This window comes from Coregonus lavaretus (assembly GCF_964263955.1).
Source record: "Coregonus lavaretus genome assembly, contig: HAP1_SCAFFOLD_969, whole genome shotgun sequence".
NCBI lineage: Eukaryota > Metazoa > Chordata > Actinopteri > Salmoniformes > Salmonidae > Coregonus > Coregonus lavaretus.
Window position 1 is genome coordinate 115,134 of NW_028165999.1, and position 21,325 is coordinate 136,458.

The following is a 21,325-nucleotide window of genomic DNA, read 5'->3' on the forward strand; positions in this document are numbered from 1 at the left end:
TGAAAATGTGAAAGTTTTTGTACATTGCCACCAATTAAATTTATAGATGGTTCTATAATATCTGACTGTAGATCATGTATTATGTAGGCTACAGTTGCAATGTGAATATAACTGTGGGATTTTTTTCAGCGGCAGGGACCGGCAGAGCAGTCAGGATCGAGTGAAAGATGAACGGAACAAAGTACAGAGAAAGCCTTGATGAAATCCTGCTCTAGAGCGCTCAGGACCTCAGACTGGCGTGAAGATTCACCTTCCAACAGGACAACGACCCTAAGCACACTGCCAAGACAACACAGGAGTGGCTTCAGGACAAATCTCTGGAGAGATCTGAAAATAGCTGTGCAGTGACACTCCCCATCCAACCTGACAGAGCTTGAGAGGATCTGCAGAGAAGAATGGGAGAAACTCCCCAAATACAGGTGTGCTAAGCTTGTAGCGTCACGCCCAAGAAGACTCTAGGCTTTAATCGCTGCCAAAGGTGCTTCAACTAAGTACTAAGTAAAGGGTCTGAATACTGATGTAAACGTGATTTTTCATAAAAAAAATTTATCATTAATTTTTTCATTATGGGGTATTGTGTGTAGATTGATGAGGGGAAAAAACAATTTAATAAATTTTAGAATAAGGCTGTAACGTAACACAATGTGGAAAAAGTCTGAATACTTTCTGAATGCACCGTAAATAGACTGTGTGAGTTACTTTTTAATAGGCCTATATGATGTAAACCTGCATAAAGCAAGCTTAGCTCTGTGAGTTCTTCTGTCCAATTGCAGTGGTTTTGTCTGTGTAAAGGAAAGTATCATTAATATGAAAAAATAAATGGTTGCTGCAGTTTGACAGGGTTTTGGGGACCTTCAATGATGAGATTGATGAGGGAAAATTTTTATTTAATCCATTTTAGAATAAGGCTGTAACGTAACAAAATGTGGAAAAGGTCAAGGGGTCTGAATACTTTCCAAATGCATTGTATATTAATATAGTTTTACTATATTGTAATGTAATAGTGTAGCAACATAGTCATATAGTAATGTAGTAGTATAGTAAAATAGTAATATAGTAATGTAGTAGTATAGTAAAATTGTAATATAGTAAAATATAAACGCAACATGTAACAATTTCAATGATTTTACTGCGTTACAGTTCATATAAGGAAATCAGTCAATTGAAATAAATAAATTAGGCCCTAATCTATGGATGGGTGGGCCTGGGAGGGCATAGGCCCACCCACTTGGGAGCCAGGCCCAGCCAATCAGAATGAGTTTCATCAGCTGTCTAGGTGGCTGGTCTCAGACGATCCCGCAGGTGAAGAAGCCGAATGTGGAGGTCCTGGGTAGGCGTGGTAACACGTGGTCTGCGGTTGTGAGGCCGGTTGGACGTACTGCCAAATTCTCTAAAACGAAGTTGGAGGCGGCTTATGGTAGAGAAAATAACATAAAATTCTCTGGTATGAGCTCTGGTGGACATTCCTGCAGTCAGCATGCCAATTGCACGCTACCTCAAAACTTGAGACATCTGTGGCATTGTGTTGTGTGACAAAACTGCACATTTTAGAGTTACCTTTTATTGTCCCCAGCACAAGGTGCACCTGTGGAATGATCACGCTGTTTAATCAGCTTCTTGATATGCCACACCTGTCAGGTGGATGGATTATATTGGCAAAGGAGAAATGCTCACTAACAGGGATGTAAACAAATTTCTTCACAAAATGTAAGAGAAATAAGCTTTTTGTGCATATGGAACATTTCTGGGATCTTTTATGTCAGCTCATGAAACATGGGACCAACACTTTACATGTTGCGTTTATATTGTTGTTCAGTATAATAATATGGTAACGTAGTAATGTAGTAATACAGTTTTCCCTTTCCAAACGTGCTAGCAATGGTTACAACCACTCACTGGTAATGTGGGCGGTGGTGGGTGTGGTCCTGTACGTCAGCCTGAGTGGAACGTTCCCCTTCAACGAAGACGAGGACATCGGACAGCAGATCACCAACGCTGCATTCATGCACCCCCACCTGCCCTTTTCTAGAGGGTAAGTCTGTACCCCGCCTGCCCTGGTCTAACATCTCACTAGAGGGTAAGTCTGTACCCCTGTCTGCCCTGGTCTAACATCTCACTAGAGGGTAAGTCTGTACCCCTGTCTGCCCTGGTCTAACATCTCACTAGAGGGTAAGTCTGTACCCTGCCCTGGACTAACATCTCACTAGAGGGTAAGTCTGTACCCCTGTCTGCCCTGGTCTAACATCTCACTAGAGGATAAGTATGTACCCCTGTCTGCCCTGGTCTAACATCTCACTAGAGGGTAAGTCTGTACCCCGCCTGCCCTGGTCTAACATCTCAATAGAGGGTAAGTCTGTACCCTGCCCTGGTCTAACATCTCACTAGAGGGTAAGTCTGTACCCCTGTCTGCCCTGGTCTAACATCTCACTAGAGGATAAGTCTGTACCCCTGTCTGCACTGGTCTAACATCTCACTAGAGGGTAAGGCTGTACCCCTGTCTGCCCTGGTCTAACATCTCACTAGAGGGTAAGTCTGTTTCCCGCCTGCCCTGGTCTAACATCTCACTAGAGGGTAAGTCTGTACCCTGCCTGCCCTGGTCTAACATCTCACTAGAGGGTAAGTCTGTACCCCTGTCTGCCCTGGTCTAACATCTCACTAGAGGGTAAGTCTGTACACCGCCTGCCCTGGTCTAACATCTCACTAGAGGGTAAGTCTGTACCCCTGTCTGCCCTGGTCTAACATCTCACTAGAGGGTAAGTCTGTACCCCGCCTGCCCTGGTCTAACATCTCACTAGAGGGTAAGTCTGTACCCCTGTCTGCCCTGGTCTAACATCTCACTAGAGGGTAAGTCTGTAACCGCCTGCCCTGGTCTAACATTTCACTAGAGGGTAGGTCTGTACCCTGCCCTGGTCTAACATCTCACTAGAGGGTAAGTCTGTACCCTGCCCTGGTCTAACATCTCACTAGAGGATAAGTCTGTACCCCTGTCTGCCCAGGTCTAACATCTCACTAGAGGGTAAGTCTGTACCCCTGTCTGCCCTGGTCTAACATCTCACTAGAGGGTAAGTCTGTATCCCGCCTTCCCTGGTCTAACATCTCACTAGAGGGTAAGTCTGTACCCCTGTCTGCCCTGGTCTAACATCTCACTAGAGGGTAAGTCTGTATCCCGCCTGACCTGGTCTAACATCTCACTAGAGGGTAAGTCTGTACCCCTGTCTGCCCTGGTCTAACATCTCACTAGAGGGTAAGTCTGTATCCCGCCTGACCTGGTCTAACATCTCACTAGAGAGTAAGTCTGTACCCCTGTCTGCCCTGGTCTAACATCTCACTAGAGGGTAAGTATGTACCCTGCCTGCCCTGGTCTAACATCTCACTAGAGGGTAAGTCTGTACACCGCCTGCCCTGGTCTAACATCTCACTAGAGAGTAAGTCTGTACCCCTGTCTGCCCTGGTCTAACATCTCACTAGAGGGTAAGTCTGTACCCCTGTCTGCCCTGGTCTAACATCTCACTAGAGGGTAAGACTGTACCCCGCCTGCCCTGGTCTAACATCTCACTAGAGGGTAAGTCTGTACCCCTGTCTGCCCTGGTCTAACATCTCACTAGAGGGTAAGTCTGTCTCCCTGTCTGCCCTGGTCTAACATCTCACTAGAGGGTAAGTCTGTTTCCCGCCTGCCCTGGTCTAACATCTCACTAGAGGGTAAGTCTGTACCCTGCCTGCCCTGGTCTAACATCTCACTAGAGGGTAAGTCTGTACCCCTGTCTGCCCTGTTCTAACATCTCACTAGAGGGTAAGTCTGTACACCGCCTGCCCTGGTCTAACATCTCACTAGAGGGTAAGTCTGTACCCCTGTCTGCCCTGGTCTAACATCTCACTAGAGGGTAAGTCTGTACCCCACCTGCCCTGGTCTAACATCTCACTAGAGGGTAAGTCTGTACCCCTGTCTGCCCTGGTCTAACATCTCACTAGAGGGTAAGTCTGTATCCCGCCTGCCCTGGTCTAACATCTCACTAGAGGGTAGGTCTGTACCCTGCCCTGGTCTAACATCTCAATAGAGGATAAGTATGTACCCCTGTCTGCCCTGGTCTAACATCTCACTAGAGGGTAAGTCTGTACCCCTGTCTGCCCTGGTCTAACATCTCACTAGAGGGTAAGTCTGTATCCCGCCTGCCCTGGTCTAACATCTCACTAGAGGGTAAGTCTGTACCCTGCCCTGGTCTAACATCTCACTAGAGGATAAGTCTGTACCCCTGTCTGCCCAGGTCTAATATCTCACTAGAGGGTAAGTCTGTACCCCTGTCTGCCCTGGTCTAACATCTCACTAGAGGGTAAGTCTGTATCCCGCCTGCCCTGGTCTAACATCTCACTAGAGGGTAAGTCTATACCACTGTCTGCCCTGGTCTAACATCTCACTAGAGGGTAAGTCTGTATCCCGCCTGACCTGGTCTAATATCTCACTAGAGGGTAAGTCTGTACCCCTGTCTGCCCTGGTCTAACATCTCACTAGAGGGTAAGTCTGTACCCCTGTCTGCCCTGGTCTAACATCTCACTAGAGGGTAAGTCTGTACCCCTGTCTGCCCTGGTCTAACATCTCACTAGAGGGTAAGTCTGTACCCCTGTCTGCCCTGGTCTAACATCTCACTAGAGGGTAAGTCTGTACCCCTGTATGCCCTGGTCTAACATCTCACTAGAGGGTAAGTCTGTATCGCGCCTGCCCTGGTCTAACATCTCACTAGAGAGTAAGTCTGTACCCCTGTCTGCCCTGGTCTAACATCTCACTAGAGGGTAAGTCTGTACCCCTGTATGCCCTGGTCTAACATCTCACTAGAGGGTAAGTCTGTATCGCGCCTGCCCTGGTCTAACATCTCACTAGAAGGTAAGTCTGTACCCCTTCCTGCCCTGGTCTAACATCTCACTAGAGGGTAAGTCTGTACCCTGCCTGGCTAACATCTCACTAGAGGGTAAGTCTGTACCCCGCCTGCCCTGGTGTAACATCTCACTAGAGGGTAAGTCTGTACCCCTGTCTGCCCTGGTCTAACATCTCACTAGAGGGTAAGTCTGTACCCCTGTCTGCCCTGGTCTAACATCTCACTAGAGGGTAAGTCTGTACCCCTGTCTGCCCTGGTCTAACATCTCACTAGAGGGTAAGTCTGTACCCCTGTCTGCCCTGGTCTAACATCTCACTAGAGGGTAAGTCTGTACCCCTGTATGCCCTGGTCTAACATCTCACTAGAGGGTAAGTCTGTATCGCGCCTGCCCTGGTCTAACATCTCACTAGAGAGTAAGTCTGTACCCCTGTCTGCCCTGGTCTAACATCTCACTAGAGGGTAAGTCTGTACCCCTGTATGCCCTGGTCTAACATCTCACTAGAGGGTAAGTCTGTATCGCGCCTGCCCTGGTCTAACATCTCACTAGAAGGTAAGTCTGTACCCCTTCCTGCCCTGGTCTAACATCTCACTAGAGGGTAAGTCTGTACCCTGCCTGGCTAACATCTCACTAGAGGGTAAGTCTGTACCCCGCCTGCCCTGGTGTAACATCTCACTAGAGGGTAAGTCTGTACCCCTGTCTGCCCTGGTCTAACATCTCACTAGAGGGTAAGTCTGTACCCCTGTCTGCCCTGGTCTAACATCTCACTAGAGGGTAAGTCTGTACCCCTGTCTGCCCTGGTCTAACATCTCACTAGAGGGTAAGTCTGTACCCCGCCTGCCCTGGTCTAACATCTCACTAGAGGGTAAGTCTGTACCCCTGTCTGCCCTGGTCTAACATCTCACTAGAGGGTAAGTCTCTACCTCTCCTGTCCTGGTCTAACATCTCACTAGAGGGTAAGTCTGTATCCCGACTGACCTGGTCTAACATCTCACTAGAGGGTAAGTCTGTACCCCTGTCTGCCATGGTTTAACATCTCACTAGAGGGTAAGTCTGTACCCCTGTCTGCCCTGGTCTAACATCTCACTAGAGGGTAAGTCTGTACCCTGCCTGCCCTGGTCTAACATCTCACTAGAGGGTAAGTCTGTACCCCTGTCTTCCCTGGTCTAACATCTCACTAGAGGGTAAGTCTGTACACCGCCTGCCCTGGTCTAACATCTCACTAGAGGGTAAGTCTGTACCCCTGTCTGCCCTGGTCTAACATCTCACTAGAGGGTAAGTCTGTACCCCTGTCTGCCCTGGTCTAACATCTCACTAGAGGGTAAGTCTGTACCCCGCCTGCCCTGGTCTAACATCTCACTAGAGGGTAAGTCTGTACCCTGCCTGCCCTGGTCTAACATCTCACTAGAGGGTAAGTCTGTACCCCTGTCTGCCCTGGTCTAACATCTCACTAGAGGGTAAGTCTGTACACCGCCTGCCCTGGTCTAACATCTCACTAGAGGGTAAGTCTGTACCCCTGTCTGCCCTGGTCTAACATCTCACTAGAGGGTAAGTCTGTACCCCGCCTGCCCTGGTCTAACATCTCACTAGAGGGTAAGTCTGTACCCCTGTCTGCCCTGGTCTAACATCTCACTAGAGGGTAAGTCTGTATCCCGCCTGCCCTCGTCTAACATCTCACTAGAGGGTAGGTCTGTACCCTGCCCTGGTCTAACATCTCACTATAGGATAAGTATGTACCCCTGTCTGCCCTGGTCTAACATCTCACTAGAGGGTAAGTCTGTACCCCTGTCTGCCCTGGTCTAACATCTCACTAGAGGGTAAGTCTGTATCCCGCCTGCCCTGGTCTAACATCTCACTAGAGGGTAAGTCTGTACCCTGCCCTGGTCTAACATCTCACTAGAGGATAAGTCTGTACCCCTGTCTGCCCAGGTCTAACATCTCACTAGAGGGTAAGTCTGTACCCCTGTCTGCCCTGGTCTAACATCTCACTAGAGGGTAAGTCTGTATCCCGTCTGCCCTGGTCTAACATCTCACTAGAGGGTAAGTCTGTATCCCGCCTTACCTGGTCTAACATCTCACTAGAGGGTAAGTCTGTACCCCTGTCTGCCCTGGTCTAACATCTCACTAGAGGGTAAGTCTGTTTCCCGCCTGCCCTGGTCTAACATCTCACTAGAGGGTAAGTCTGTACCCTTCTTGCCCTGGTCTAACATCTCACTAGAGGGTAAGTCTGTACCCCTGTCTGCCCTGGTCTAACATCTCACTAGAGGGTAAGTCTGTACACCGCCTGCCCTGGTCTAACATCTCACTAGAGGGTGAGTCTGTACCCCTGTCTGCCCTGGTCTAACATCTCACTAGAGGGTAAGTCTGTACCCCGCCTGCCCTGGTCTAACATCTCACTAGAGGGTAAGTCTGTACCCCTGTCTGCCCTGGTCTAACATCTCACTAGAGGGTAAGTCTGTATCCCGCCTGCCCTGGTCTAACATCTCACTAGAGGGTAGGTCTGTACCCTGCCCTGGTCTAACATCTCACTAGAGGATAAGTATGTACCCCTGTCTGCCCTGGTCTAACATCTCACTAGAGGGTAAGTCTGTACCCCTGTCTGCCCTGGTCTAACATCTCACTAGAGGGTAAGTCTGTATCCCGCCTGCCCTGGTCTAACATCTCACTAGAGGGTAAGTCTGTACCCTGCCCTGGTCTAACATCTCACTAGAGGATAAGTCTGTACCCCTGTCTGCCCAGGTCTAACATCTCACTAGAGGGTAAGTCTGTACCCCTGTCTGCCCTGGTCTAACATCTCACTAGAGGGTAAGTCTGTATCCCGCCTGCCCTGGTCTAACATCTCACTAGAGGGTAAGTCTGTACCACTGTCTGCCCTGGTCTAACATCTCACTAGAGGGTAAGTCTGTATCCCGCCTGACCTGGTCTAACATCTCACTAGAGGGTAAGTCTGTACCCCTGTCTGCCCTGGTCTAACATCTCACTAGAGGGTAAGTCTGTACCCCTGTCTGCCCTGGTCTAACATCTCACTAGAGGGTAAGTCTGTACCCCTTCCTGCCCTGGTCTAACATCTCACTAGAGGGTAAGTCTGTACCACTGTCTGCCCTGGTCTAACATCTCACTAGAGAGTAAGTCTGTACCCCTGTATGCCCTGGTCTAACATCTCACTAGAGGGTAAGTCTGTACCCCTGTATGCCCTGGTCTAACATCTCACTAGAGGGTAAGTCTGTATCCCGCCTGCCCTGGTCTAACATCTCACTAGAAGGTAAGTCTGTACCCCTGTCTGCCCTGGTCTAACATCTCACTAGAGGGTAAGTCTGTACACCGCCTGCCCTGGTCTAACATCTCACTAGAGGGTAAGTCTGTACCCCTGTCTGCCCTGGTCTAACATCTCACTAGAGGGTAAGTCTGTACCCCTGTCTGCCCTGGTCTAACATCTCACTAGAGGGTAAGTCTGTACCCCGCCTGCCCTGGTCTAACATCTCACTAGAGGGTAAGTCTGTACCCCTGTCTGCCCTGGTCTAACATCTCACTAGAGGGTAAGTCTGTACCCCTGTCTGCCCTGGTCTAACATCTCACTAGAGGGTAAGTCTGTTTCCCGCCTGCCCTGGTCTAACATCTCACTAGAGGGTAAGTCTGTACCCTGCCTGCACTGGTCTAACATCTCACTAGAGGGTAAGTCTGTACCCCTGTCTGCCCTGGTCTAACATCTCACTAGAGGGTAAGTCTGTACACCGCCTGCCCTGGTCTAACATCTCACTAGAGGGTAAGTCTGTACCCCTGTCTGCCCTGGTCTAACATCTCACTAGAGGGTAAGTCTGTACCCCGCCTGCCCTGGTCTAACATCTCACTAGAGGGTAAGTCTGTACCCCTGTCTGCCCTGGTCTAACATCTCACTAGAGGGTAAGTCTGTATCCCGCCTGCCCTGGTCTAACATCTCACTAGAGGGTAGGTCTGTACCCTGCCCTGGTCTAACATCTCACTAGAGGATAAGTATGTACCCCTGTCTGCCCTGGTCTAACATCTCACTAGAGGGTAAGTCTGTACTCCTGTCTGCCCTGGTCTAACATCTCACTAGAGGGTAAGTCTGTATCCCGCCTGCCCTGGTCTAACATCTCACTAGAGGGTAAGTCTGTACCCTGCCCTGGTCTAACATCTCACTAGAGGATAAGTCTGTACCCCTGTCTGCCCAGGTCTAACATCTCACTAGAGGGTAAGTCTGTACCCCTGTCTGCCCTGGTCTAACATCTCACTAGAGGGTAAGTCTGTATCCCGCCTGCCCTGTTCTAACATCTCACTAGAGGGTAAGTCTGTACCCCGGTCTGCCCTGGTCTAACATCTCACTAGAGGGTAAGTCTGTATCCCGCCTTACCTGGTCTAACATCTCACTAGAAGGTAAGTCTGTACCCCTGTCTGCCCTGGTCTAACATCTCACTAGAGGGTAAGTCTGTACCCCTTCCTGCCCTGGTCTAACATCTCACTAGAGGGTAAGTCTGTACCACTGTCTGCCCTGGTCTAACATCTCACTAGAGAGTAAGTCTGTACCCCTGTCTGCCCTGGTCTAACATCTCACTAGAGGGTAAGTCTGTACCCCTGTATGCCCTGGTCTAACATCTCACTAGAGGGTAAGTCTGTATCCCGCCTGCCCTGGTCTAACATCTCACTAGAAGGTAAGTCTGTACCCCTTCCTGCCCTGGTCTAACATCTCACTAGAGGGTAAGTCTGTACCCTGCCTGGCTAACATCTCACTAGAGGGTAAGTCTGTACCCCGCCTGCCCTGGTCTAACATCTCACTAGAGGGTAAGTCTGTACCCCGCCTGCCCTGGTCTAACATCTCACTAGAGGGTAAGTCTGTACCCCTGTCTGCCCTGGTCTAACATCTCACTAGAGGGTAAGTCTCTACCAATCCTGTCCTGGTCTAACATCTCACTAGAGGGTAAGTCTGTATCCCGCCTGCCCTGGTTTAACATCTCACTAGAGGGTAAGTCTGTATCCCTGTCTGCCCTGGTCTATCATCTCACTAGAGGGTAAGTCTGTACCGCCTGCCCTGGTCTAACATCTCACTAGAGGGTAAGTCTGTACCCCTGTCTGCCCTGGTCTAACATCTCACTAGAGGGTAAGTTTGTACCCCGCCTGCCCTGGTCTAACATCTCACTAGAGGGTAAGTCTGTACCCCTGTCTGCCCTGGTCTAACATCTCACTAGAGGGTAAGTCTGTACCCCGCCTGCCCTGGTCTAACATCTCACTAGAGGGTAAGTCTGTACCCCTGTCTGCCCTGGTCTAACATCTCACTAGAGGGTAAGTCTGTACCGCCTGCCCTGGTCTAACATCTCACTAGAGGGTAAGTCTGTACCCCTGTCTGCCCTGGTCTAACATCTCACTAGAGGGTAAGTCTGTATCCCTGTCTGCCCTGGTCTAACATCTCACTAGAGGGTAAGTCTGTACCGCCTGCCCTGGTCTAACATCTCACTAGAGGGTAAGTCTGTACCCCTGTCTGCCCTGGTCTAACATCTCACTAGAGGGTAAGTCTGTACCCCTGTCTGCCCTGGTCTAACATCTCACTAGAGGGTAAGTCTGTACCCCTGTCTGCCCTGGTCTAACATCTGACTAGAGGGTAAGTCTGTACCCCTTCCTGCCCTGGTCTAACATCTCACTAGAGGGTAAGTCTGTACCACTGTCTGCCCTGGTCTAACATCTCACTAGAGGGTAAGTCTGTATCCCTGTCTGCCCTGGTCTAACATCTCACTAGAGGGTAAGTCTGTACCGCCTGCCCTGGTCTACAATCTCACTAGAGGGTAAGTCTGTACACCGCCTGCCCTGGTCTAACATCTCACTAGAGGGTAAGTCTGTACCCCGCCTGCCCTGGTCTAACATCTCACTAGAGGGTAAGTCTGTATCCCTGTCTGCCCTGGTCTAACATCTCACTAGAGGGTAAGTCTGTACCCCGCCTGCCCTGGTCTAACATCTCACTAGAGGGTAAGTCTGTACCCCTGTCTGCCCTGGTCTAACATCTCACTAGAGGGTAAGTCTGTACCCCGCCTGCCCTGGTCTAACATCTCACTAGAGGGTAAGTCTGTACCCCTGTCTGCCCTGGTCTAACATCTCACTAGAGGGTAAGTCTGTATCCCGCCTGCCCTGGTCTAACATCTCACTAGAGGGTAGGTCTGTACCCTGCCCTGGTCTAACATCTCACTAGAGGATAAGTATGTACCCCTGTCTGCCCTGGTCTAACATCTCACTAGAGGGTAAGTCTGTACCCCTGTCTGCCCTGGTCTAACATCTCACTAGAGGGTAAGTCTGTACCCTGCCCTGGTCTAACATCTCACTAGAGGATAAGTCTGTACCCCTGTCTGCCCAGGTCTAACATCTCACTAGAGGGTAAGTCTGTACCCCTGTCTGCCCTGGTCTAACATCTCACTAGAGGGTAAGTCTGTATCCCGCCTGCCCTGGTCTAACATCTCACTAGAGGGTAAGTCTGTACCCCTGTCTGCCCTGGTCTAACATCTCACTAGAGGGTAAGTCTGTACCCCGCCTTCCCTGGTCTAACATCTCACTAGAGGGTAAGTCTGTACCCCTGTCTGCCCTGGTCTAACATCTCACTAGAGGGTAAGTCTGTACCCCTGTCTGCCCTGGTCTAACATCTCACTAGAGGGTAAGTCTGTATCCCGCCTGCCCTGGTCTAACATCTCACTAGAGGGTAAGTCTGTACCCCTGTCTGCCCTGGTCTAACATCTCACTAGAGGGTAAGTCTGTACCCCGCCTGCCCTTGTCTAACATCTCACTAGAGGGTAAGTCTGTACCCCTGTCTGCCCTGGTCTAACATCTCACTAGAGGGTAAGTCTGTACCCCTGTCTGCCCTGGTCTAACATCTCACTAGAGGGTAAGTCTGTACCCCTGTCTGCCCTGGTCTAACATCTCACTAGAGGGTAAGTCTGTACACCGCCTGGCTAACATTTCACTAGAGAGTGAGCAGGGTTTCCCCTTAGTTTTTTGTCTAAGGCGGGGAGCAAAGGCCAATGAATCAGCATTTTAGGGCTGACAAAAACAACCATTTTTTTCCATAGCCCTGGGATACAGGTAAGTTCAAACAAATGTCCTTGCAGACAAGATTATAGAAAATTGTTTCAAGTAGATGTTTGCGGTGCTAATTCCAAACAGAGTCAATGTAAAAGTATATCCACAGGAAAAAGCACACACAGGATGTCAAAGTTAAAACCCTGGTCTAACATCAACCTGCTCCAGGTGTCAGTGAGACATAGGTTCAGTGTGGGGAAGGCACTGGGACACCCCTGGCTACAGGTAAGAGACCTCAACCCCTCCTTACAGAAAAACTTCTCCAGGGCTTTTTTCAGGAGAGTTGAATCCTCTCTACTTACGTATTCCAAAGCTTATTTAAACAGGTTAGAACTGACAAAGGGATACATATGCAGAGAGAAGATAAAGTTGGAAGTGACGACACAGGAACTGAACCCCCCACTCCTTACAAAAAAAGTATGCAGTTAGAATGCAATATAACTGCAGTATGCTACAAATGTTGTTTCCAAAATAACCCCGTTTTTTTTACAGCAGTAATTTCACAGTGTAGCTGCAGTTAGAGTGCAGTATAACTGCAGTTCAACTGCAGTACACTGCAGGTATTCTGGAATGATTGGTCCAAAATACCACAGTCGACTGCAGTTACTGCACTTTTACTACAGTTTCAAAACTACAATATTTTTTTGTAAGGGCCATCTTCAGCAGGTAGTCAAATGTGTATTGAGAGTAGGGAGTGTTACCAATACACCAAGGCTCTGGCATGGAAACACTTCTCTCTCTAACCCTTTACCCCTAACCCTTGCTCCATGTCCACGTCCCAGCTCAACACTAACCCAACCCTTCTCCTAGCCCTTAACCATAACCCTAACCCAACCCTAACCCTAACCCTAACCCTAACCCTAACCCTAACCCTAACCCTAACCCTAACCCTAACCCTAACCCTAACCCTAACCCTAACCCAACCCTTCTCGTAACTCTTAACCATAGCCCTAACCATAACCATGACCTTAACAACCATGACTTCCAGTTGTGGTGTGACCTGAGGGAGTTTGAGCAGAGGATGGGCTGCCAGTACCTGACCCATGAGGGAGACGAGGACCGCTGGAGACACCACGCCCAGGAGAGGGGCCTGGTCTTCCCTTCTCACCTCCCCTGGACCCCCCCCGCACGACGACAGCCTGTGACCCTAGGCCCAAAGATCAAAGGTTCAAAGCACAACAGTTGGACAAGATGGCTACTGGACTAGAATACTGGTGTATTTCAGTGGTCATCAGCAAAAGCGAAATAAATTAAACTACTGATGAACTGCTAAAGAAGCACACAGCAACCTCTGCTTTTTATGGAAAAAAATCTTTAAAGTCTTTCAAAAATATATGATTATTAGGATTTTCTCTTCTAAAGGATTCCTCAATTTTAGGACTGTGGATTGAGTATTCTATATTCTGTTGATTTACCTATTTATAAAACAATAAGAGTGTATCACATTTGTCATAGTTTATTAATCATCTACACCAGACAACAGCAGTACAGAGGCTCTCTCTCTCTTTCTGTCTATATCTGGCAGAGCACCTCCCACACTCTCTTCTGAGAAAACAAAACTGATCAGAATCTCGTCTCTCTCTCTCTCTGATGCTACTGTTTGCTGGGTTAATCAAATATTTTTAAAGGTTTACATTTGTTCTTGTGTCTCTCTCTCTTACTCTCTCAATTGATTGTTATGAAGGTGCGTATGTACGTCTCACTGTGATTGGCTATAATATATTCATTTAATTACTTCTACAATGTTTGTCAGTTTTGTAAAGTTCACATTTCCCCTTTTCGTCACGCCTATTCGTTTCCCTCTTTCTTTCCCTAATCCCCCACCGTCTCTCTCTCTCTCTATCTCTGTCTCTCCCTCTCTCTTTACCTCTCTTTACCTCTCTTTACCTCTCTTTACCTCTCTTTACCTCTCTCTCTCTCTCTCTCTCTCTCTCTCTCTCTCTCTCTCTCTCTCTCTCTCTCTCTCTCTCTCTCTCTCTCTCTCTCTCTCTCTCTCTCTCCATAAAGCAGGATGAGATGATAGATTTTGAAACAGCCAGGCATGGGCTGGGCTGGGCAAGTGTCTGACTCACCTGTTTTTACTCTATGTGTTTTTCTGTGTGTGTGTGTGTGTGTGTATGTGTGTGTGTGTGTATGTGTATGTGTGTATGTATGTGTGTGTGAGTGTGTGTGTGTGAGTGTGCGTGTGCGTGTGTCTGTGTGTGTGTGTGTGCATGGGTGTGTGCGTCACACTTATCTTTACTGCAAGGAGGGATCATTACACATGAACACTACATTATACAAATATACATTATGTCAGGAATGCTGTGCTCCTAACATTCATATGTAGAAACCAAGTCTCTTTCTAATCTTGAAATCATGAGGGGTATAGAGGAGGGTTTTATAGGTTTGGTTGAGGTCAGGATCAGAGTTACTACTTTGAGGCTACCACTGTTGAGATTGAAGAACCTTGTAAAGGGATTGATACTTTGAGGCTTCACTGTTGAGATTGAGGAACCTTGTAAACGGATTGATACTTTGAGGCTCCACTGTTGGGATTGAGGAACTGTATCTCTGTCATATTCTCCACCCTTCTCCTGTTGAAAGAGAAAGTAAAATATAGAGTTTCCTAGTGTTTACTCTTTATAAACATTCAACTCAATAGGTTAATCTTCAGTACTTCATGAATGTAGATATTTTTGTATTTTCCATACAACATCTTCCATCATTTCATCTCAAGGGTATTTAATCTCAACAGCTATAAAAAAAAAAATCATCACACAACTCTAACCTTTCTGTTTGGTTTTATGGCTGTCATATACAGTGAGGGAAAAAAGTATTTGATCCCCTGCTGATTTTACACGTTTGCCCACTGACAAAGACATGATCAGTCTATAATTTTAATGGTAGGTTTATTTGAACAGTGAGAGACAGAATAACAACAACAAAATCCAGAAAAACGCATGTCAAAAATGTTATCAATTGATTTGCATTTTAATGAGGGAAATAAGTATTTGACCCCTCTGCAAAACATGACTTAGTACTTGGTGGCAAAACCCTTGTTGGCAATCACAGAGGTCAGACGTTTCTTGTAGTTGGCCACCAGGTTTGCACACATCTCAGGAGGGATTTTGTCCCACTCCTCTTTGCAGATCTTCTCCAAGTCATTAAGGTTTCGAGGCTGACGTTTGGTAACTCGAACCTTCAGCTTCCTCCACAGATTTTCTATGGGATTAAGGTCTGGAGACTGGCTAGGCCACTCCAGGACCTTAATGTGCTTCTTCTTGAGCCACTCCTTTGTTGCCTTGGCCGTGTGTTTTGGGTCATTGTCATGCTGGAATATATTTTCAATGCCCTGGCTGAGGGAAGGAGGTTCTCACCCAAGATTTGACGGTACATGGCCCCGTCCATCGTCCCTTTGATGCGGTGAAATTGTCCTGTCCCCTTAGCAGAAAAACACCCCCAAAGCATAATGTTTCCACCTCCATGTTTGACGGTGGGGATTGTGTTCTTGGGATCATAGGCAGCATTCCTCCTCCTCCAAACACGGCAAGTTGAGTTGATGCCAAAGAGCTCGATTTTGGTCTCATCTGACCACAACACTTTCACCCAGTTCTCCTCTGAATCATTCAGATGTTCATTGGCAAACTTCAGACGGGCCTGTATATGTGCTTTCTTGAGCATGGGGACCTTGCGGGCGCTGCAGGATTTCAGTCATTCACGGCGTAGTGTGTTACCAATTGTTTTCTTGGTGACTATGGTCCCAGCTGCCTTGAGATCATTGACAAGATCCTCCCGTGTAGTTCTGGGCTGATTCCTCACCGTTCTCATGATCATTGCAACTCCACTAGGTGAGATCTTGCATGGAGCCCCAGGCCGAGGGAGATTGAGAGTTATTTTGTGTTTCTTCCATTTGCGAATAATCACACCAACTGTTGTCACCTTCTCACCAAGCTGCTTGGCGATGGTCTTGTAGCCCATTCCAGCTTTGTGTAGGTCTACAATCTTGTCCCTGACATCCTTGGAGAGCTCTTTGGTTTTGGCCATGGTGGAGAGTTTGGAATCTGATTGATTGATTGCTTCTGTGGACAGGTGTCTTTTATACAAGGTAACAAACTGAGATTAGGAGCACTCCCTTTAAGAGTGTGCTCCTAATCTCAGCTCGTTACCTGTATAAAAGACACCTGGGAGCCAGAAATCTTTCTGATTGAGAGGGGGTCAAATACTTATTTCCCTCATTAAAATGCAAATCCATTTATAACATTTTTGACATGCGTTTTTCTGGATTTTTGTTGTTGTTATTCTGTCTCTCACTGTTCAAATAAACCTATCATTAAAATTATAGACTGATCATTTATTTGTCAGTGGGAAAACGTACAAAATCAGCAGGGGATCAAATACTTTTTTCCCTCACTGTAATCAAGGTCAGTGGTACTGTATGACAAGTCACCTAGTTATGGGGAACTACAGAGAAAACAAGAGAGACAATGGCTGTGTTTCATTCCAGGAAGATATTCACTCCCCTCTCTCATTTACTCCCAATTCACAGATCTGATAGGACTGGATATGTAAATGCTTATCCAGGAGAGAGATGTTTATTTTGGCACATTTGGCGTAACACGTACAGGTTTCAACACGCCATTCCTTCCTCATAGCAGAAAACCTTTAGACACAGCTAAATAGATTGTTGTAAGTTCACATTCTGTCATTTGAGTAGAGGATACTTGTCTTCCTGAGAAGATGGCTTCATCGTCTGGTGAGTGCTTGTTAAACAGAACATATTTTCCATTTTAGATGACATTATGGTGCGGTTTCCCGGTCAGAGCTTTAATTAAATCAGGACTAGACTAATTCTGCTACTATTGCTTATCTTCTGATTACTGACTTCTAGACTATGGAGTCCTTGACTAGAGGAACTAGGTGCAGGTGGTTATGATGTGAGGTTGTTTCAGAAGCCTGGGATGGACTACAAATATTTAAGTGTCAAAAGTTGGAAAAGTGGCAGGTTCTAGGTCTGGGTTGGCCAGTCAGAGTGAAGCTGAGGCAAACAACAAAATACTTTAATTTAAACATTTATATGTTTTTTAATTATTACGTTTCAACACATTCCCTTTTCTCAATTCTGTTCAATTGCTTTGTTTCCATAAATATAATTGTCTTACTTTTTACTCTAAAAACCACGCTAGTTAAAATCAGACAAACATCCAAACCAAACCAAGAAAACGGAAAGGGGTACAAGGTAGTGATACGTCCATTTTCTTAAAGGTCTCACTTCAGCTCAAACAAACTCCATTAGCCATGTGCACTCATCAAATGAAGCCGTTACATGCTCAGACAAAAACTGGGATCCACCATGAATATAAACCTTGAAATGTTTAATCTTTATAAACATTACATTCAGTTGGTTAATCTTCAGTACTTTATGAATGTAGATTTGTTTAATATATTCCGATCTCAACAGTATTTCATCACAACAATACATGCAGAAGGCTATTTCATCTCAACACCTATAATGGTCAATCCATGTAAATTGTGCACCAATAATTAATTTAAAAAGCCTGTTATATTAAATGAAGTGCCCTTTAATATAGACCACATGGAGAATTCAATAAATCTGACTTGTATTATGATTTCTAAAGTGCCAAAATTCAGCATTTTGACATGTCCCTCCGTGCCCTCTCTGTGACTTCTAGGAAGATTTATTGCACTTAAACCCAACGTTTATCCAAGTTTTCACCATAATTAAAGCCCTAGTAATTTTGTTGCTTTGACAAAGTCAATTCTGAAGATTATTATTTATTTCACGTGATTATTCATTCATTTGCATCTGTCCCTCATTTTAAAGGGATAGTTTGGGATGTTGGCAATGAGGCCCTTTATCTACTTCCCCAGAGTCAGGTTAACTTGTTTTGCTAAGTAGTGTTAGAGCAATTCCTGTAGACTTCCAGTCATTGTACTAACACTAATTAGCATTGGCTTGCAAAACAACCTATTAACTTCCTTCATATTTGACACAGATACATAAAAAAGGTATCCACGAGTTCATATGAATCTGGGGAAGTAGATCAAATCATTTGATCACGCCAGAAAGTCACATTAAAGTTTGATCCCGAGATTAACACTTATATTTAGCCTGCTACAAATGAGAAGTGTACAGGAGGAGCCTCGCCATAGAGATACTCTATAGAGAATCTAGGAAGATCCATTAAATTAACAAAGTGGGACATTTTCTCTGAACTTAAACTTTAGATACAATATAACAGAAAGGCAGAGAAGTTGTTCAGAGAGCTTCTAAGTTCCTTCACTCTTTTGGATCAAACAAATAGTCATGTTTACTCATACATAAAAACAAGCATGGAGAGTGTCTTCTTATTCATTGCTTGTAGTTTTGTTTAGCAATTGTGTCATGTAGTTTAGTTGATTTAGTTAGTTATTGTTAATTAACTTTTAAGCTAGCAGCAGTTAATGCATACATTTTTGGACTTTTAAATGAAAGATATGTACCCAATGATTCTTGAAGTATATATCTTATGCCTCATGAGCTTAATTCACCAGTCGTGCACCATCAGACCCCAAAATATATAACTATGCTTGTTTTACTCTGTTTGTAAAGAATGTGAATGTGAACAAATACTGTGTAGCCTCAAAACATTGTTACAACTATAATTTGGGTCAGATAGTAGCTCTGTCTATGAATTTGAAAGTGGTTACATTTCTCCAAGCCCATCCCGCAGCTGTTTACCAAAACAGAGGTGGGGTAACCACTTTGATATTGGTTCAATTAAGGACTCTAGCTTTAATGTTGGGGACTGAGTGGCACAGCGGTCTAAGGCACTGCATCGCAGTACTGGAGGCGTCACTACAGACAAAGGTTCTATCCCAGGCTGTATCACAACTGGACGTAATCTGGAGTCCCATAGGGCGGCGCACAATTGGCCCAGCGTCATCCGGGTTAGGGGAGGGTTTGGCCGAGGTAGGCCTTCATTGTAAATAAGAATCTGTTCTTAACGAACTTGCCTAGTTAAATGAAATAAAATAATGTATTATTTAAGATACAATTATTTACAAGAAATTAGTTAACAATTAATACATTAATGACACAGGGATCCTTTAGAGATCTTTGTGATTATACATGTATATTATACATGTATATTACTATACTATTACTATACATTCTATGTACAGTATTATTAAAAGTAATTTAAGTCATAATGATGCCCCTCCTCCCTATAGAGTTAAACCCAATGAGGATTGTGCTGCTGGGGAAAACAGGAAGCGGCAAAAGCAGTGCAGGAAACACCATCTTAGGAGGAGGAAAGGAAGAGTTCAAGATCGGTAGTTCAGCCAACTCCGAAACGCACAAGTGTGAAGCAAAGACCAAGGAAATCAATGGAAGAAAACTCACTGTAGTAGACACACCTGGACTCTTTGACACAGTCGTCCCTGAAGAGGAGCTGAATCCTGAACTAGTGAAATGTATTGTAGAGTGTGCTCCGGGGCCACATGCCTTTCTCATTGTGCTTAGAGTGGACAGGTACACAGTCCACGAGGAACAAGTCATTGCAGAAATTGAGAAATGTTTTTCACCAGAGGCCTTCAATTACGCCACAGTTCTCTTCACTTATGGTGACCAGCTTCCTGAAGGACAAACTATTCAGGATTTTGTGAAAACAAATGAGAAACTGAGTGAGCTTGTGAAGAGATGTGGAGGCCGCTGTCATGTCATCGACAACAAATACTGGAGCACCAATCAGCAGGATCAGTACAGGAACAACCAGTACCAAGTAGCAGAGCTACTCAACACCATAGAGAAGATGGTGAGAGAGAATGGAGGAGGATGCTACACCAACGAGATGCTTAAAGCAGTAGAGAGAGAAATACAAGTAGAGATAGTGAGTCTTAGGGAGTCAAACAGACAGATGTCAGAGGAAGAGATCGAAAAACTAGCTAAGGATAGAACGAGAAAGAAGCTCCTCATCAAATTGTCAGGAATAGCAACAGGTGTAGTGGTAGGAGCTCTACTAGGGGTTGCAGGGTCATTAGCAATAGTACTTTTACTTCTTGCAAAGCCACTGATAACCTTAAGTAAAGTAGCAGCAGCAGGAGGATCAGCAGCAGAAGGATCAGCAGCAGGAGGATCAGCAGCAGAAGGATCAGCAGCAGCAGCATTAGCAGGAGGATCAGCAGCTGCAGTAGTAGTAGGAGGAAATGTTTGATTGCTATTTTCTAATGATTAAAATTAAAATAATTTCCTTTCAATGAAAATGATGTAATGAGTAAAATAAAAAATACCACACAAAAAGAACACATTATACTGTATATAACATGCATGATTACATCCCTGTCTCTGGAGACACAGAGAAGTGGCTCATAAAATAATATTTACCACAATATAGATTTTATATCAATGCTTCCCTTTTCACAGCTTAATAGCTTTTAGTTTATGTAAGTGTAGTCAGTGACATCAGCTTAGTAGCAATTACCAGCATTGTGGAAATACTAAGGTTATTCATTCAAAAATGTTCCTGTTTTTTTATGATCACTATGGTATTCTCTCTATTTACTATTTTTTATGATTAGGTATTTAGGACTGTGGACTGGCATGTATTCCACACTCTATTGATTGAATTACTTGCAAAAACAATAAAATAGCTGTCACACCCTGGCTCTGGGACTCTATATGTTGAGCCAGGGTGTGTTCATTCTATGTGTTTATTTCTATGTTTGTAATTCTGTTGTGTGTATTTCTATGTTGGCTAGAGTGACTCCCAATCAGAGGCAACGAGTGTCAGCTGTCGTTGGTTGTCTCTGATTGGGAGCCATATTTATACTGTCTATTTTCCCTTTGTGTTTGTGGGTTCTTGTTCCGTGTTCGGTCATTGTTACCGTGGACTTCACGAGTCGTTTCTTGTTTTGTTGATTGTGTTCTATTATCACTAAAGATAATAAAGTTAAACATGTTCATTCATCACGCTGCGTCTTGGTCTGTTCATTACGACGATCGTGACAATAGCTAGTTTTTCACAATCTGTTGGATATTTATGTGTACATTAAAATAATTTATTTTAAAGTATAAGAGGTATTTAGAGCATATTAGAGTTTTACTTATTCAGTATCTTGTTCAGGGCTGCTCTATCTCGAAGGCAGAGACTAATGTGAAAGTTTTAGTTTTGGCAAGAAATGTAATTGGTTGAGTTAAAGCAAGCAATTCCAATCATCCTGTTATAAAACCACATCTGCCTCAGGGGCAGAAAATAAATGTGAATGGTTAAGTTTAGGCACAGGGAACCCACGTGATACCCCCCTCACCCACCACCAACCTAGCCTGGTGCAGTTGTGTAAAGTACATAAGTAAAAATACTTTAAAGTACTACTTAAGTAGTTTTTTGGGGGTATCTGTACTCTACTT

The 21,325-nt window shown here is 45.6% G+C and overlaps 1 protein-coding gene across 1 annotated transcript; it reads left to right on the forward strand.

The window, feature by feature from the left end:
• Window positions 1-1,901: 1,901 nt before the first annotated feature.
• LOC311115212 (GTPase IMAP family member 9-like) lies at window positions 1,902-20,879 on the forward strand (the record flags this gene model as incomplete). Its single annotated transcript, XM_084190410.1, has 3 exons — window positions 1,902-2,032; window positions 12,886-13,103; window positions 19,150-20,879. 3 exons carry the CDS (start codon window positions 1,902-1,904, stop codon window positions 20,130-20,132), a joined length of 1,332 nt encoding a protein of 443 aa, XP_084046536.1. The 3' UTR covers window positions 20,133-20,879.
• Between the last annotated feature and the right edge of the window lie 446 nt (window positions 20,880-21,325).